At 38.4% G+C, this 17,483-nt stretch overlaps 2 protein-coding genes and 1 non-coding gene across 6 annotated transcripts; 1 reads left to right on the top strand and 2 right to left on the bottom strand.

Moving 5' to 3' along the window:
• Positions 1–24: 24 nt before the first annotated feature.
• Positions 25–96, bottom strand: trnac-gca (transfer RNA cysteine (anticodon GCA)). The gene has a single exon. It is a non-coding gene; the product is annotated as a tRNA-Cys (tRNA).
• Positions 97–1,574: 1,478 nt separating this feature from the next.
• On the top strand, positions 1,575–9,393 carry LOC103481683 (LIM and SH3 domain protein 1-like). Its single transcript, XM_008437324.2, has 7 exons — positions 1,575–1,791; positions 2,295–2,389; positions 3,805–3,889; positions 7,085–7,192; positions 7,907–7,976; positions 8,089–8,177; positions 9,052–9,393. Exons 1-7 carry the CDS (start codon positions 1,723–1,725, stop codon positions 9,223–9,225), a joined length of 690 nt encoding a protein of 229 aa, XP_008435546.1. The 5' UTR covers positions 1,575–1,722; the 3' UTR covers positions 9,226–9,393.
• A 178-nt stretch (positions 9,394–9,571) lies between these two features.
• LOC103481682 (kelch domain-containing protein 1-like) lies at positions 9,572–16,688 on the bottom strand. Of its 4 annotated transcripts, XR_536335.2 has the most exons (15): positions 16,216–16,688; positions 14,857–14,927; positions 14,491–14,608; positions 13,951–14,063; positions 13,147–13,237; positions 12,963–13,061; positions 12,354–12,428; positions 11,897–11,955; positions 11,696–11,808; positions 11,530–11,602; positions 11,164–11,248; positions 10,723–10,749; positions 10,569–10,648; positions 10,268–10,404; positions 9,735–9,906 (listed from the first exon to the last, which is right to left on the bottom strand). XR_536335.2 is itself a non-coding variant. In XM_008437322.3 (14 exons), the coding sequence occupies exons 1-14, from the start codon at positions 16,315–16,317 to the stop codon at positions 9,777–9,779; spliced, it is 1,236 nt and encodes a 411-aa protein (XP_008435544.2). In that variant the 5' UTR covers positions 16,318–16,685; the 3' UTR covers positions 9,572–9,776. The 4 variants fall into 4 exon arrangements, 2 of the variants coding, with proteins under 2 accessions (XP_008435544.2, XP_008435545.2); XM_008437322.3 differs by lacking the exon at positions 10,268–10,404 and having other exon boundaries at positions 9,572–9,906; positions 16,216–16,685; XR_014085037.1 differs by lacking the exon at positions 10,723–10,749 and having other exon boundaries at positions 16,216–16,684.
• Positions 16,689–17,483: the final 795 nt, after the last annotated feature.

Here is a 17,483-nt window from a genome sequence, read left to right as displayed (position 1 = left end):
ATTTGGAATAATATTTATAAAAACAGGGGGCACCCGGATTTGAACCGGGGACCTCTTGATCTGCAGTCAAATGCTCTACCACTGAGCTATACCCCCGCGCTCCTATTTAGACATCCCACATGTTTAAGATTCTATGACAGCACGCTATTTGATAGTTATTCTTTCAGTGTAGTGTAATATTTCCCAAATGTATTTCTTACGTAAATGTATATTTTGCTTTGTGCTCAGCATAGAAATCACTTTGACTACATTACTGATAGACACGTTGCGTCAGCGCTTCCTTCATATTGTGAGTGGCAACTTTGCCTCAGAAGACAACACTATACTGTCGAACAATACTCCAAATAAAGAAAAACACTGCATTTCACATTTAACTCATTTTGCTGATTACGTTTTACACGCTACAATCATGCTAGTTATAGTATATATAATTATTACCACTGAAATAAAAAAGTAAATCTTTCTGCAAATCGAAATAAGTTTTGAACATTAACATATTTAAAATACATTTAAACTTACCTTAATTAAGCTCTGTCAATACATCAAACAATATCTCTTTCATATAATTCAATTATAATAGTTAATCCGTGTTTATGTTGCATGTTTCATCTTTTTTGTCCACGTTTCACCAAAAATGCCACTTACAATATGGCGCTAACATGGAGCGTAGGTGACGTTTGGTGCGGGAACAATGGTGGACTCAGTTGTTATTATGTTGCTTTCCAGCAGATGGAGCCATTTAGTCATTATAGAGGATTGGATTTTCAATACAGAACCTGTTTACCTTTTAAATACATATTTTAATATTACGCTCTAAGATGCTGTATCTGCATACAAACTGTCTTTACTTACTGTAATAACTTAATAATAGTTAGCTATGATAAATATCTCAAACACGTGATTGATTGAAAGTTGTTTACAAAATAAATTGTTTCAGTAACACTTAAAATTTACTTTTCTATAATTTCTTTAATATATTTATAATATTAGATTTTCATACACTTAAGTACATTTTTTTTCATCTGGGATCTCCTTGCATCTTATCGTCACATTGTGTTGTGTGACGCCAGTGCAGCCAGTTTTGTGTCATTTATGTGCATAAAATACGTACATAAAATATTCTTTAAAATACGGCGTATAATATGTGTATTGGATATATATCATTCAGTACAAATTTGACTACTCTTTTAACTGCTTTGGAGGGAGATGATGCTGCATTCAGGTGCAAGGGGGAAAACAATTCGAATTATTTGTTGTGATCGATCAATAAATTAGCCCACAATAATCCGCAATATGAGTAATGTAACATAATAAAACATAGACATTAAGTTCAAAGCCAACCAGCGTTTGTATTTGATTATGAAAAAATAAATAATTGCAGAAAAAAATCCAATTAATAATAACTCTGAAACTAGTGCTGGTATTAAGTTATGCTTTTAATGGCCATACAATTTTAATAATATCTTATAGTCCTGCTGCTAGCTTTATATTCTCATAAAATGCGGTGAAATTCAATCTTACGAGGACAAGTGAACGCTCCAGGCAGATTTAACTCCTCCTTGACTTCGGGTGTAGTATATTACCAGAAATGTGTCCATGCAAAACGCAGGAACAGTAACTGTTTTTTGCTGCCCATCAATGACTCATTAAGAGGTTTTGCATTATTAGTTTTTTGATCAGAGATTTTATTGTTGTTGAAGTGTGAAGAATCGCCGTGCTGCCATGAATCCACCGTGTGGGAGATGCAATAAGCCAGTTTATCCAACAGAAAAAATTAACTGCCTTGATAAGGTAAGTCTAACCTTATTGTTCGGAGCTGACATTTGTTGACCTAATTTTTTGTTGATATTCTGGATTTGATACTTTCATGCCAATCTCTGCATCTCCAACTAACTGCTTGAATAAATCAAATAACTCTAACATAAGTTGTTATGTTACTGTAGGGATCACTTCTTCCTTTAGCTGTTTTTTGGACACATTCAGTTTGGTTTGTTATTTAAAATTTTAAAGCCAAAGAAATGTTCTTTTTTGGCATTTGAGTTTGATCCAGATGGCTTTCTATATTTGTCACAAACAAAGCACCCTGAGGGAATACAGCAACCATGTCCGGTTTCTCAAAAACCTCTAAAGAAATTAGTAAAGCGAAAGGGATCCTATAGCGGGTACAAAGCAAAAAAAATGAAAAAATTATTGCAACTGAAGGAAGTGTTTTAATTTTAATTTGTGGTGATGATGATGTTGAATGTGTTGTTTTTCTAGAGCTTTGTGAACCTTTTTATTTTGTTCCCCCCCAGTATTGGCATAAAGGTTGTTTCAGCTGTGAAGTCTGCAAGATGGCCCTGAGTATGAACAACTACAAAGGCTTTGAGAAGAAACCCTACTGTACTATGTGAGTGCATTCATAGCAAACAATAAAAGTTGAAGGCTATAAGCAATTAATTTAAATTCTTGAATAATTTCACAATACTTATATGGAGCAGAGACTGAATACTCAGGAATCGAAAGTTTGAGATGTTGTACTTTTTCTTAGACTTCTCTTTTATTTATAGTTTACCAGAGAGAAAACTGATATTTTAGTTTTAAAAAAAAAGGTATACAAGTGAACATCGGTTGAAGGAGGATGCATCTTTCAGCCCTTGTGTTGGTCTTTTACTGGATTTGTTTTCCTTTTTGCTAGTTGTTTTGAGAAAAACAAAAATCAGTCTCAATATAAAAAAAAATATTGTATACTTTTTCTTTGACTTCATAAGCATGCACTAATTATTTGTTGGTCTATAACTTCCATTGAACAGTAATAATTCACCTTTTTTAAAATGAACCGGTTTCATATTTTCATATTTCATATTTTTCATATTCACAAAAGCTTATCTGATAAGTCAGATAAGCTTTCTGAATTATCCTAGTCAGAAAGCTTTCTAGTCACAAACGCGAATAATGACATTTAGTATAAGGATTTGAACTGGGGAAATTTGTAAAGGCTTCAATAAACAATTACAAGGTTAGTAACCAAGTTTATTTGATGAATAACATTTATTTGTGTTTCTGGTCTCTCTCTTCAGTTTCAAGAAAGGGGCTGATAGCTTCCTTTTCAGCTAACCTAACGTTATTCAAGGATTTAAAAGTTTGGAAGAAGAAAAAAAATGGAATTTAAAGGAGGACAACCAGAAGTTCTGTAAATGTCAATGCAATTCCCATTTCTCAGCATGACAGCTGTTCTAATAGTTCTGCCCACTGGATGTTCATGTGATTTCTCACGTTGGATTCAGAACAAATTATTCAAACTGGAGTTATCTCGCCTTGGTCAAAGAAAAGCCATGCAGGAATATTACACGACGTACCAAAAGTCTTTAGAATCAAGCCGGTCTGAGCTGATCAGGCCCAGTTGTGATTTTTCGGGCAGATGTTCTGAATCTTTCTTAGACTGCCATCATTCACACACCTGCAGTTATGACGTATCACGACTTGATATTGATCATTTTAGAAGATTTTCCGAACTTCTAAACAAGAGTAGCATGTTGAAAGACTCTGTGGGATAACAGATTAATTTGACCTATTTAAGTCATGATGAAGGTGTTTCGAAAAGCCTTGGTTGGAAATATCTGTGTGCATACAAACACAGATATTATGTGTTTGTATGCACTTCAATATAGATAACCCCCCCGCCTCCCCAAAAAAAACAAGGTTATGTATTTCTTCTTAACTTTTTCTGTGAATTTAAATTAATTTATACAGAAAATGTGTGTGAATTTACTTCATTTATTCAACTTCTTTAATGGTTTTTTATTTTATGTACTCATTTATCAGGCATTATCCCAAATCTTCCTTCACCATTGTGACCGACACCCCTGAGAATCTACGTCTGAAACAACAAAGCCTGCTCAACAGCCAGGTGAGATCAGGCCTCTTTCTCTGCCTTCTCATTTTTCTCCTGCCGGCAGAGGAGCCGTACATTTTCTCACCTCATGTCATCGGCGAGGCTTTGGTGTAACTTTCTCTTTTTAATCATGTCACTCGTCCAGCTCCATGTTTGCTCCGGCAGGTAAATCAGATTTATCTTTCAGTTCATCGGTGTTCTCTGTTATTGGATTATTTGTCTTCTTTTACAGCCGCTGACTAAATCCCAGATGTTTGTGTCTCAGCTGCTGCTAACATTGACAGATTTTCTTCCAGAACAAAAAGATAATGTCAGTGAACTGCTCTTTAGACGAGAGTCCCTCTGTACCTTCTCTGTCCTTAAGCTCTGATCTAATCACACTGTTCCTGCCAGCTAATTAACCTGAGCTCAGAGATAAGTCCTCCAAGTCACGCAAATTCAAAAAGATTCCCTTGCAGTGTAACTTTGGAGACTCTCCCGTGTGTCGCAACATGATTAAAAATGCTATGTCCATTTAAGGTTGCAGTTTCATAAGACTGAAAACCACTTGTGCTTTTCAGTCACAATCTTTAACTTGACACAGAGGATAGTTGGATGAAAACCCATACACTAATCAGGCAGTGTAACGTTATGCCTAACAATGTCTTGTTTTGCTCTTTTTCTCCGAAATAGACCTGACCAAACCTTTAATATTGATCATAACGCTATAAAACTCGGCGTCCACCAACATAAAAGCCTGACATGAACTGATGCAGCAGTAGAAGTGGCTATTCTGAAGGTCATCTGAGGGTACTGTATTGACTATCAAATGGATAAAGGAGTTGGCAGTACAGACGCACAGCTGGTCCCAGTTCACCATGGTGTGGCACTCCACTGGTCCTGAACACAAGGGGAACCAAACAGCTGTGGGATCCTCTCCAGCAGCTGTCCGATTGGCAATGCGTGTTGACGTCTGAGACGAAGCGAGCTTAAAGGGCGGAGGATGGGAGAAAACTTGGGTTTAACGTTATGCAGGTAGGGTAGAGAAGGTATCTCAGATTCTCTCACCGGAGCCGTTTGCTACTCTCTTTCCTTTGTCAGACGATGGATTGAACAGACGTTGAAAGCCATAGACTTTGTTTCACAACCTAACTCTAAGATCAGATTACACACAAGTAGACTCTGTTTACACATTAAGAGACTCTTGTAGTGAATTTTATTTAACAGTACCAGAGTAAAAGGGGCTGAAGACAAATGAACACGACAGGTTTCCGTTTTCTTTTGGTGAAGCATTCTAAAAAAAAAAAACTTGCATCCTCATTCTTTTCACTAAAACGTGTTTCATTATGATTTTATGTGTTATTTGTCAAGTTGCAGCCTGAAAAATATAGAAAAAAATCTCAAAATGAAAATTGATGTGAACAATTTTCATTTTATTCAATTCCATCTCAGCTTTATTTCACCAAAAAAAACAAAAAAAAAAAACATTCTGCCAAGATTACAAAAAAAGCTCTTTAACAAGAGGATCAAAGACCGAACCACAGGAACGGCTTTAGATTAAATTGCAAACAGAGGCACAGGAAATAAACAAAGAACTGTGGCAACTGGTGTTTTAGCACTACAACACATGACAAGTATTTCCGACCCGCACTGAGGTTTGCTCACGACTGCATTTTGGGAAGAGCGGACAAACCACAAAACCCCGTTCAAACGATTATTATTTTCGCGCCAGCTGCAACAACACGAAGAATCCCAGGAGGAGATCTATTTTGGTTACAAGCGATTCCTAACAGCCAACTAAAGTAATTTCTTTCATATTACAAAGCTGTAAGGATCAAATGTAAAGCCGAATAGTTTTCCTTCCCCGTTTCCTCTGGACGAAGCGGTTCACGTCTTTGTTTATAACCATAAAAGTCTCTGCAGTTGAACTCGCTCGCAGCGGCGTGTTCCTCATAGCAAGAACATGACTCATTTGTGTTTGTGCCCGTGCGGATGTGCGCGTGTGCAGAGTGCAGGGATCTCAGATTTAGCTTCAAATAAACATTTCGACATTGTTTAATGTTGTAAAATGTTCCCCCCACAGGGAACTGCGACAAATTGGCACTTAAATCACAGCTCGATTGTGGCTTTTTTCTGCGTATATCATCTACTTCAATTGTAAAATATCTGATTTAGTTATGCTTCTGTTGGTATTACGATGAATACGTTCATTTTAACCACTAAAGGTTAAGCTTAGTTGTTTTAATAAACCTTTCATTGGAGTTACAGATCAAGTTTTGTAAATGATAGGTGAATTGCTTGCAGTTCGTTATTAAAGTAGATAAACCACCATTGTTTTTTTGTTTTTTTTTTGCTTGTACTTATCCAGATATATGTCAAAAAAGAAAAATAATTTTAATTTACATGACAATATATCTGGTGAGGAAGTCCGGAGAACTATTTTTTCAAAATTCAGTTGAAAAACCTCTTACAATAACAATTTACATAAGCAAAAATATGTTTGTTTTTTTAATCAAATTTTTAATTACTAAATGTCACAGTCAAGCAAAGTTCTTTAAGAAATTAGAAAAACGTACAGCAGACCAATGGTATTGTAGAAGTTAGTGACCACAGCTGCTTGCAATTAGCTGAAGTCCATAAATACTTAAGACCCCCTCTAAAAGTGCTTAATTGTCTATTTTAATGCTTCAAACACCAAATATGCCTTAATATATTTAGTGTAGTATGATCACATTGTGGAAACAGCATTATTACTACTGCAGAAGTTAATATAGTGTTCTCTTTTTCCATCTTTGGGGCTACAGTTGATCAGTGTCTGGGAAAATAAATGGTGCTCCTGGATTTATATGCACCAGCCAATCATGTGTCAACATTGTGAATAGGTATTTTAGCTTCCCAAGTTCCATTTTCTTTCAAATATTTTAAGATGTTTGCTATGAGAACAGGTGAATCTGCAAATGCTGAACTGTGAACCTAACTGTGGGTGTGCAGCCTGTGCATCCAGTGTGTTAGACAATAACTGCTCGTATCTACTCCACACGACTCTGTGTCAAAGAAACCAACTGTCCTGCTTGATGTTAGCTGGAAATAAACTTCAGCAAGATGAAATTAATACTTTAAATGTTCCAGTTTAAAGGAGAAAGTATTTTGTAGTTTGGATACCGAAGAGCTTTGGGACACTTGGCAACAAATAAAGCAGCTTTTCATCTGAAAGACGATTGGTGTTCGCAGGCCCTTTACAAGGAGGACTTTGAGAAGAACAAGGGGAAAGGCTTCAGCGTGGTGGTCGACACACCAGAGATGCAGAGACTGAAGAAGACGCAAGACCAGATTAGCAACGTGAGTGCAGTTTTTACTTTAACACCAGATTTTCTAATCCTCAAACACAATCAAGCCAATTTACCACCCAGCATGGTAGATTTAGGAAGCAGAACTGAAAAATAAGGGAGAGTTCAAGTTTGAGCTTCTCATAAGGATCAGGAGCTTTGGAAATCTGTGCGTGGAAAAGTGGAACCTTGACATGTAAAAAGTGCAGGAACCCTGCAGATGGCAGCGAAGGAAGTCAGAGTGCAATCCTGCAGAATCACAAAGGCACATTTCTGACATTTCTCCTCGTCCGCTGTGGAGCAGCTGCCCTATATGGTCAAAATCTCTCAGCTGTGGACATAAACTAAGCTGCTCTACACACACACACACACTTCCCTTTTCTCTCATGAGAGCATTTGTTACAGATAGGAATGATGGGTATTAAGCTGCATGTCAAAAGGCTATAATCTGTTTTTTTTCCTTCTCCTTTTCTTTTTTTCCCACTGTTCTGCACTTTCTCCTGCAGAACTTCTCTATGGCATCATGTCCCCTCTCCCTAATTCTCCTTACGCTCTCTGCGGGCTGAAGCTGCCGCACCTGATTTACAGTGCAAATATGTTTGCTCTTCTTGCCATCTCCTAAAATGGTGAACTGTTCACATTAGAGCAAAACCTGCCGAGAAGGAAACGGTTCAGCGTAAGCATTTACTGCCCTCTTGTGGATTAAATGTGCATTTTGTTTGCGCAGATAAAGTACCATGAAGAGTTTGAGAAAAGTAAGATTCGAAGTGATGCGCCTCCTCCTGAAAACAGACAAGGTGAGATGTTTCTGTGTTTGTTATGACTTAATAATAATAATAATAATTATTATTATTATTATTATTATTATTTAAACAAGCACAGCCATGGTTAATGTCTGTGTCTGTGCAGAACAAGAATTGCAAGAGTCAAACCCTGAAAGATTCAACCAGCCTGCTGGACAGATGCGCCCCGCTGTTGCGTCGCCACCTAGTGGAGGGGTGAGGCAATAACATCAGTGTGTGTTTAAATCAGAGTGGGAGGCTATCAGCTGATGTTGGCTGGGAAAAAAGTTGAATTTACTGTAGCTGCCTTTGTTCTTAGAGATAAAACACTACATTAAGCCAATACATACTTAGTACGGTGAATTAAGGAGGAGCATAATCTGCTTTTAGACTGCGAGACTCTTTTTGTACATTTCATAGTGAAAGCATTTCTCTCATTTCGTCACAATGTTCAATATAATTTTAGATTTTTGGGAGACGCCCCCAAAAAGTTGTGCATGTACGTGTCAACAAAATGGTATGTAGTTTTCACTTTAACAATAAAAATCTGAAGTGTGGCATACAATTCACCTGCATCTGGCACAGCTTCAATATTATGCCATGGTTACTCAGATTAGAAAGAGAAGGAGCCAGGAGACCCATGGTAACTCTGGAGGAGCTGCAGAGATCCACAACTGTGGGAGAATTTGTTGACTGCCATTTGTAATGCCTTTCAGAAAAAAATGGCTTTTATGGAAGATTAGGAAAAAGAAAGCCACGGCTGAAACAGGGCCGTGGGACTTCCACTTTGTAGTTTGCTGCAAGTCATGAAGGGGTTTAAGTAAATATGTGGAAGACGATGAAATGAGATGGGGGAAATTTCGAGGACAAAACATTTAGAAATCCATCCCAGAAATATCAGGCAAAAATATCCGCTTTACTTTTTGGACATCTGTGGCTGTGCACAGCTGAATGAACATTGTTGCAATAGTCTATCCTCTTTTCTCCGGTAGGTAGGGAAATCAAATGCAAATCAATCCATTTCAACTCAGGTTTGATGTTGCACATCATATTCCACCCAACCCTCTGCCCCTTTCCTTCTCTCACTCAGAAGCGTTACCAGGCCTTGTACAGCTATGTGGCAGCAGAGGCGGATGAAGTTTCTCTGCAGGAAGGCGATCTGGTCTCAGACGTCGAGCCAATTGACGAGGGCTGGATGTTCGGATGCAACCAGCGCACCGGGAAGAAGGGAATGCTGCCGGCCAATTATGTCCGACCTATTTGAGAAACGATTAATACACATGCAAACCGGGCGAAGCGCACAGCAAGGGGACAAACTCCTGTAATGTGGATTTAGCCTGACTGCTGTATGGTATAGAGTTTGTTTTTCCAGGCAGTTTGACTTTTGGGATTTTGCAGTAAAGTGGAACTGACCTCTATCCCCAATTAAAAATTTTTTTAAAAAAAGTAAAATTCAATATAAAATTCAATTTAACAGTTGCAGGCTGTAGCTTCATGACACATTCATTTCTGAAATATAAATGCTTGTTTTATTTTTTGTTGTTGTTCCTGCTTAAAACTTAAATTTTGCTCATCTGCCATTCTGTGCCTTCTAAGTTTGGAAAAGAGAATACGAAATATAAGCAGCTTTATTCAAAAAAAATGTAACGCGTCACAGTAAAATTTTACCCAAACATTTTAAAACAAAGACTTTTTTGTTTTTACAAATCATCTTAAAGTTAAAAAACAACAAAACCAAAGCACCATCATAAAGTCATCAAAAAAAAAATAAAAATGTAGCGGGGACGGAGGTAGTGTTGTTGTAAAAACAGTCCTTCACGCTGTAGGCATCAGCTTCATGGCGGACAAACATGCAGCTCTTCTGCTGATTTTTTTATGTAGCTTCGACGGCAACAAGTCGAGCCTGAAGAGCTCAGAGTTTCCGCTGATGAAATCCTCACACAACCTGGAACAACGAAAGTCTATCAGTTAAATCCTAGATATGCTCAGGATAGTCCACTTTGCTTAAGCTGTTAAACAAACAGCTAATTGTGGAAAAAAAGAAATGAAAGTAATTTTTAAAAAGCAACTTTTTTTTTAAAGAAATTTCAAGACAAACAAGAGCTCAATTCCTGGGGTATATGGTCTGACAAAGATTAATCTCAACTGGACATTCATTATAAACAATATGTGAAGGAACTCATCTGCAAGCAAACATGTTTTAAAATATTTTTCTCAGAAATTGCCATATACATTTAAACTGTGATAAACCAATTTCATTCACATTTCATGCATTAAATGAGAAATACTTTTCATGAAATAAATACCTATGTAGCCTGAAAAGTTCTGAAAACTAAAGCTTTTGACAGCAACTTCAGAGACTGGACCAGGTTCTCTCCACTCATCTCTGGATTAAACAATTTCATGACACGTTGGCACAGGAAGCTTGAAATAAATGGCGCTTCTACATATAAAAAGGACAGAAAATTCCATTTTATGATGAATATTTTACATTTACATCCCCCCCCAGTTCTACTGTACACAACATGCAGGGGCGACAGCATACGGAGAATTAGAGGCCAGGCTGGGATTTTATAACTGGGCTTTTTAAGTAAGGGTTTGCGATACCTGCAGAGAGAATAAGGCTGGGTCTGGAAGATTAAAACGTCCCTGCAGTGATGTTGCCTTGGAGCCCTCATAACAGACACCTGGGAAAAAGGTCGAAGTGTTAACGCCTCATTAAACATTAAGCATTGGAAAAGGTAAACACCTATGTACGTACATGTGTGTACCTATGGAAAAGGTACACCTATAAGCAGCAAGGGACAAAAAGAAGAAAAATAATAATACAATTTTTTTAAAAAAATCATATGTGTGAGGCATGACTCAAAAGAAAGTATACAAAGCTCAGCAGACCAAACTATGGTTATGTTTTTCACTTTAGAACACGTATGTCACTTAACACAACTGAGACTTCCTAGTTTACACATGCATTAATTAAAGATGTGAAAATCAAACAACATGGTTCATAATCTGAAGCATTAAACCCCTTAAAGTGAATTATGCAACTGCTTTGATCTTTGGCGCCATATAAAAGGCACACGGGCCGTTAGCTGGGGCCTGTTGATGCTGTGTGTAAAGGGTAGGATACGGTTTTCATGTGAGCATGTTGTGAGATAGTAGAAATAAGGTTGGGAGTTGGATTGATTATCTTTTTACATACAGAGTCCACAAGAACGCAGAAGTCACTGTTTCCACCAAAGACGACAATATCGCCATCACTTCCCAGGCAAGCAGTGTGACAAACCCTGGGAAAAAAAAGAAAAAAAAAAAAACAGAATCGTTAACTGAAAGTCTTTGGAAAATGGTCAAAAAGTGAAAGAACCCGACAACCATCTTTTGGTAGATGAACTACTTAATACCTTTTCAGCCATTAGCTCTTTGGCAGTATCCCTGGTCAGCTAAATTTTGGATTCTGGAATTTGGGAGCATTTTCCCTCCCAACTGGTTAAGAGATCAGGATCCAAAGTGCTAATTCTACAGAACTGCAACTGTACAAGAAATCCTTCGGAACAAACGGGTCAGTTACCTGGGCTTATCTTCGTGTGGGTGCTTCACCTTTGTCCACTCTCTCTTCTGTGTGTTAAACAGCCAGGCATCATCTGGAAGTGATTCCATAAACAGTGTTTTGCAGTAAACATGAAACACAATCAGAAGGAGACAAACTTTACAGTCCTCAAGTTAGTCAGACTTACTCAGGGTTTTCCCGTCCATGCCGAGGCCACCGTATATGAACAGAGTTTGGTCCGACGCAGAGTTCATGGTGTGCATGAAGCGCCCCACGGGTGAAACGCAAGGCAAGTCGTCACTGAGTAAATCGGAACAAAAAAAAGACAGTAAAATTATAAGCCGAGCATTTCATAAAGAGGCACAGTCAATCCATATGAGCTATTTACAATCTACTCCAAGCCCAGGTCTCGAGGTCCAAGCAGAAAATGTCCAACTCTCCCGTTTCCTGCAAACAAAAGGACGGTACATCATTTTTGTGGGCCATTGAACACTAAATAACAGGAACTTCAGTGGGGCCTATATTTGGTTAAAGGTGATCGAGTCAAGTTCCAATTTGTCTCAAAGTTTCTAGAGGTGACAGGGCAAGACGAGCTCAGAGGAGAACCATTTATCACAGGATCTGCATTTTGTGGAGGGGGCCCACTGTCCCGTCACAACAGGAAAGAGCTACTGAAACAGGAAAGGGCTTTACCCAAACCGTCACTACCAAGAGGGAAGTCTAATCCCATACAAAGCTATCTTGAATATCATAACGTGTTGTAGCATGAATGTTTTTTCTAGAAGGACTTGCTAAAGAATGTCTGCTGCGATGAGAAGATTGCTTCAGTTGCTCAAAAAACTCACCACTCCACCAGTGACGTAACCTTTGTTTCCCAGTACGGAGCTGGCATGGCAGCCTCTGGGAGAAGGAGCAGGACCCTGGAGGAGATTTAAAAAAGATAAATAAAAAAATTCTTCACGTTAACATTCAGAGACCAGACGAGCAGCAATAAGGAGCCGTCAGGAGCTGCTCTGACAGAACATGTACATAATTCTGTCAGACATTATTAACACACAACATAATCAGGGTGCATCGATTTTAAAGATAGGGAACGGGTGATAAATGTATATAGTCAGCAGAGGGGAGAAGGGAATATTTTCAATACGGGATCCTCACAGAGTCCTCATCACTGAAGGGTAAAGTAAAAAAAAAAAAAATCAGTTTTTTTTTAGCTTTTGTCTCTTTATAAGTTTAGTCTCCTCTGTTGACAGGGCTGTGCAAAGTTGAAATTTGTTCCATGAAAAAAAATAAATAAAAAAATCAAGTTCTCCACAAAAAATAAAATAAACGTGATCCTCCATCCACCACACACGCATACAAAAAAGACGACTTCAAGAACCAGATTTAAATAACATCTTCTGGTACATCAGACAAAATAAACGTGTTTAACCGTCCACCATATTCCACCTCACCTGAGTCGCGGGTGCGCTCCACGTAGAGGACCGTGTGTCAAAGACGCAGACCTCGTTGTTCCATCCCCAGCATCGAAACAAAGTGTTTCCGATCATTGCCTTAGAAGAGTGAGATAAGTGGGAATCTTTAAGAAAAATCATCCAAAGCAACAAAATGTTGAACTTTACCAGGCTGGGTGTTTACCCAGGACATCTCTTCTACGATGAAGCTTGACGATGACGTGTTCTGTGCCTCTGCTACAGTCTTACAGCCATATCCCCCAAAGTAGATCAGTCTGCAAGAACAATAAGCTACAATTAATGTGGAATACTGAAAGAAACAACTGAAAAACTGCCTTTTAGCAGTTTAATTCATCCCTTAATGGAATGTAAAAATAGTTAAAAAAAAAAAAAAAAAAAGAAAAGGTGGAGTTTGAGGAACTGGTGGCACTCATGTCACTGATTGCAGGTTCCCCTTAGTAAACTTTGATGTATAGAAAAATAGGGTGGCTCAAAATGTGAACAGATTCCCTGCACACAAAGCAATAAATATTTTTAGATTTTATTTATGAGGAGTACAGCTTATAGCTAATGAAGATCCAAAATTTATCCTCAGAAAAAAATGGAATACCGAATAAGACTGATGAAAGTTTTTAATACATCAGTGTTACACACACACTTGTCCAGATGACATTTATTGACAACTTGGAAAGGTGAGCAGAAGGAAAAAACAACTAAATAAAATCAATCAATCAAAAACCTGAAAGTATTTGCTCAGTAGTATAAGGACTTTCATAGACTGGGTGACATTTTCTTGCCTTCATTAGCTGCAACAGGAAAAACAAATGTAATGAAGCAGCTTAAGACCGACTTCAGCTTTTTTTTTTACTTTTATTACTGAAGTTTATGTTTAATAATATTCATATTTATTTAGATATACGTGTCTATTCTTTATATGTCAAAGATGGGGTAGGGTTGATGGGGTGGAGTTGCTGCAGGCTGAACTGACCTGCCTCTGTGCACCCAGCAGGAGTGATTGTCACGAGGTGAGGGCGTCACTCCCTTTGTCTCGGCGACTCTCGTCCAGGAGAAGCACGGCTGAGCGACGTCCACGCTGAACATCTGCGAACAGAAACGGACCGCATTGCTTCAAGTCAAATGCTCGGCTCTAAATTTTACAACTAATTTCGTCTTTTATTAGTTCAGAGCCTCAAGTGCATTTGAACAAAAGCTCTGACCCCAGCCGGCGCCTAATCTGCAGTGTCAACACAGTCTGGTATGAGATTGAAATCACCGCATTTCTTAACCAAACACACAGAACTTGTAAAAACCCACAAGGCAAACTTCCTCCAGCTTTTTCAAACATCATTATGAAACTTTACCGACTGGATATAGAAGCTACAGTTGGTCGGACACCATTTCTAGCAATCGGAAAACTCTCTGGATTTTCTTGACTTTTTATGCGTCATGGATTTTATGCGGTTTTTTTTGTTGTTGTTTTTTTAACCTGCAAACGGGAGACATTCAGTTTGATGTCAGAGAGTCTCACCTGGTTGGAATATCCATCAGAGTCGCATCCTCCAAAGATGTAGAGAGTGCTGTTAATATTGGAGCCACAGAAACCAGATAAGCCTGTGGGACTCTCTCCAGTGATCTCCTTACACTCCCTATTTCACCAAAAAAAAAAAGAAAAAAAAAAAGGGGGGGTTAAAGTAGTCATTGCCAATGGCTAGTTACAGTTTTAGCAAAACTGACTGCATTTTTCTGAACTGCTAAGGCAATTTTTTTTTACAGATTCTACAAAACTTTTTCCGTCTCTTAAGTCACCATTTCTAGCAAAAAAAGAAACTTCCCGGTTTGCATTCCCAACTTTAAGGTCAAAATGACACGGCTTCAGTATGGCCTTGTTTCTCACCACTTCCCGCTGTCCAGATCACAGAGGCATATCTCACTACTGGGCAACACAACATCCTGTCCAGCAACTACCTGCAAGGAAACAAAGCAAAGCCAGTCAGACAGACCTCAACGTTCCTTTCATCTTCTGCAGAAGGTCGCAAAGATGACGCAAGACTCAAGTGTGCAGTGGTTCCGATATAGCTTCAAGGATATTTTGACACTAATATTTATAGTGTGCAAGATATGCATGATTTGTTTATTCTCACACTTTTCACTAGTTTCAGTGTCAATAAAGGATCACGAGTTCCATGTGAATTTCAGCTTTCAACTTGCATTAGTTTCAGCGATCATTTCTGATTTAGATACTTTTAATCTTCTTTCAGATCATCTTCTTTTCACGTGCAGATCTTATGTCTAATATACCTTCTAATAGTCTCAGACCACAATGTGAAATACTTATGTACAAAAAAAAAAAATCTGCTAAGTTTTAGTTAAAGCATGCTTTTACTTTTTACCATTACTCCAAAAGTGTCACGTGAACGTTAAGCACTTTAAAACTCCTAACTTCTGACTTAAATGGTCACCTTGATGTCATTCAATTCAATTAATCTTATGAAAATTGCTGGAAAATTTCAATAGTGCATAAAGTAAAAATGATATACAGCTAAAAATATACAGTTAAAAGAGAGCACCAAAGACTAAACAGATTCTGTACATCTGCGATGCTCAAGTCTGGTCCTGCTATCCCGCGACTTTTAAATGCATCTCTTCAACACACCTGAACCAAATGCTGCTGAATTCCCTCAGCAGCATTTCAGAGGCCTGGTAACAAGTCATCCATTTGATTCAGGTGTGCTGGAGAAGAGCTGGATCTAGAAGTTGCTCGAGGAATGGACTTGGACATCCCTGCTCCATAAATCATGCGTCATCAGAATATGGGAGAGTGTATATTTTTGTAATGATGATTTATCATCCATATACTGAGAAAACTCCGTTTCTTCCAGATTTTATTCATCCGTCTTGACTTCGTTGGGGCAGCTGTGGTATGGTGAAGGGAAGGGATATGAAGGGTGGGGGTCGGACAACTGCGCCTCTACTGATGCTGCAACATTTACTCCACTGAAACTTATAAAGACAGGTGTGCAGCGCAGATAGGATACTTCTTACAAACAAAATGAACAGCAGGGTAAACGGGGATCGAAACCTTAAAGATTTACAATACTTAGTCCCCCCAAAAATATGCGACATTTTAATTCAAAGTACCCGCTAAAGACCCGACGTTGCACACTCCTGAATATTCGGCAAAAAATAATACAGAGACACATTTACAGTTCCTTCCTCCTACCTGCACAGGTAACCAACATCCGCCTTTTCTCACCTGGTAACCTCCCCACACATACAGAGTGTTGCTGTGTATGAACGCCGTGTGGCTGCTCCTCTCCAGCCGCTGCACAGCAGCCTCCCTCCGGGCTGAATCCATCCCCAGACGCGGCGCTGATTCACCGTCCAATACGCTCAGTTAAAAACAAAGTAAAAACCGCTGTCAGTGGAGAGGATTTCAAGCTGAAATTGAAGGCTTAGCGAGACACCGGCAGGCTGTTGGCCGCCTGCGGCTGAGAGGGAACAGCTGACCGTGTTAAAGAATTTGGCTAAACGTGTTTTTCAGGCTTGCTCTCCTGTTTTATACTCCTCCCATTAGGGAGATATTTAACGCAAGCTCACCTCTGCAGGCGAAACCATGCCGCGCGCAGGGGGAGTAGACCTGAACTAAATGAGAAAGAATCCCTCCATTTTAATGCTCTTTATTGTATTGCTGAAGACGTACCAATTCGCTCTCGGGTTCACCTTCTTAAATAATAACGCGAATCCGAAATTAGAGAAACGTTGCAAACAACAGTATGGATGTGAACACTTGTTGAGTTTGAGTTAATTACAAAGTTGCTGAGGTCAATGCTAGGAGAGGAGAGGAGGAGAATGCTAACAAATTAACTCTTAAATGATACATTTTGTGAAGTTTTACAAAATGTACTGGTGGAATTTATATTTTCGTATACATACAAAAATGAATTTAAGTAATTAAAAAAAAAACATTCATAAAGAGATAAAACCGTATCAGTACGTATGTTTCTTGGTCACGCCCAGGGCCTGTACATTAATAAACTCTTTTAATGCGTCAGCTTTGCCAAGCAGAAGGTTCCAGTTAACCAGTCAGCTTTTAGTTGACATCCAACAATTAACAGTTTTAGTCATTCTTCATTTCAACACAGAAACAATTACCTAAAATAATTAAGAAAAAGTATTATGACTTTACCAAACGACTTAAATTTTTAATTGGTTGTTTGTATGAATTTTTTAAATTAAGACATTTAGCTAATGTGGATGCATTTGTTTATCAATATTGATTATATTTAATTATGTAATAAAGAATGTAATTTTGGCCCTTTGATGGACTGGTAATCTGTCCAGGGTGTGGCCCCCAGTGACAGCTGGAGATAGGCACTAGCCCCCCTGCAAGGGATAAGTGGGTATAGATAATGGATGAACAAGGGCAAAAATAAATGCTGAAATTATTTTATTTTTGCAAATAAATAAAACCTTCACTGAGATTAGATTTAATTAAGTTAATGCAAATTAGTTTTGCATTTA

This window comes from Poecilia reticulata, chromosome 19, assembly GCF_904066995.2.
Source record: "Poecilia reticulata chromosome 19, P_reticulata-male-v2, whole genome shotgun sequence".
Classification (NCBI taxonomy): domain Eukaryota; kingdom Metazoa; phylum Chordata; class Actinopteri; order Cyprinodontiformes; family Poeciliidae; genus Poecilia; species Poecilia reticulata.
This window is presented reverse-complemented; position numbering and strand designations above follow the sequence as displayed.

Bases quoted from the DNA above. Each gene is read 5' to 3' on its own strand.
- LOC103481683 (XM_008437324.2), top strand. From the start codon at position 1,723: ATGAATCCACCGTGTGGGAGATGCAATAAGCCAGTTTATCCAACAGAA. The intron at 1,792-2,294 runs GTAAGTCTAACC...GTTCCCCCCCAG, and splicing joins AAATTAACTGCCTTGATAAG to TATTGGCATAAAGGTTGTTT. The intron at 8,178-9,051 runs GTGAGGCAATAA...TCTCTCACTCAG, and splicing joins CGTCGCCACCTAGTGGAGGG to AAGCGTTACCAGGCCTTGTA.
- LOC103481682 (XM_008437322.3), bottom strand. From the start codon at position 16,317: ATGGATTCAGCCCGGAGGGAGGCTGCTGTGCAGCGGCTGGAGAGGAGC. The intron at 14,064-14,490 runs GTGAGACTCTCT...TTCTGTTCGCAG, and splicing joins CTGATGGATATTCCAACCAG to ATGTTCAGCGTGGACGTCGC. The intron at 11,603-11,695 runs GTAAGTCTGACT...AATCACTTCCAG, and splicing joins CATGGACGGGAAAACCCTGA to ATGATGCCTGGCTGTTTAAC.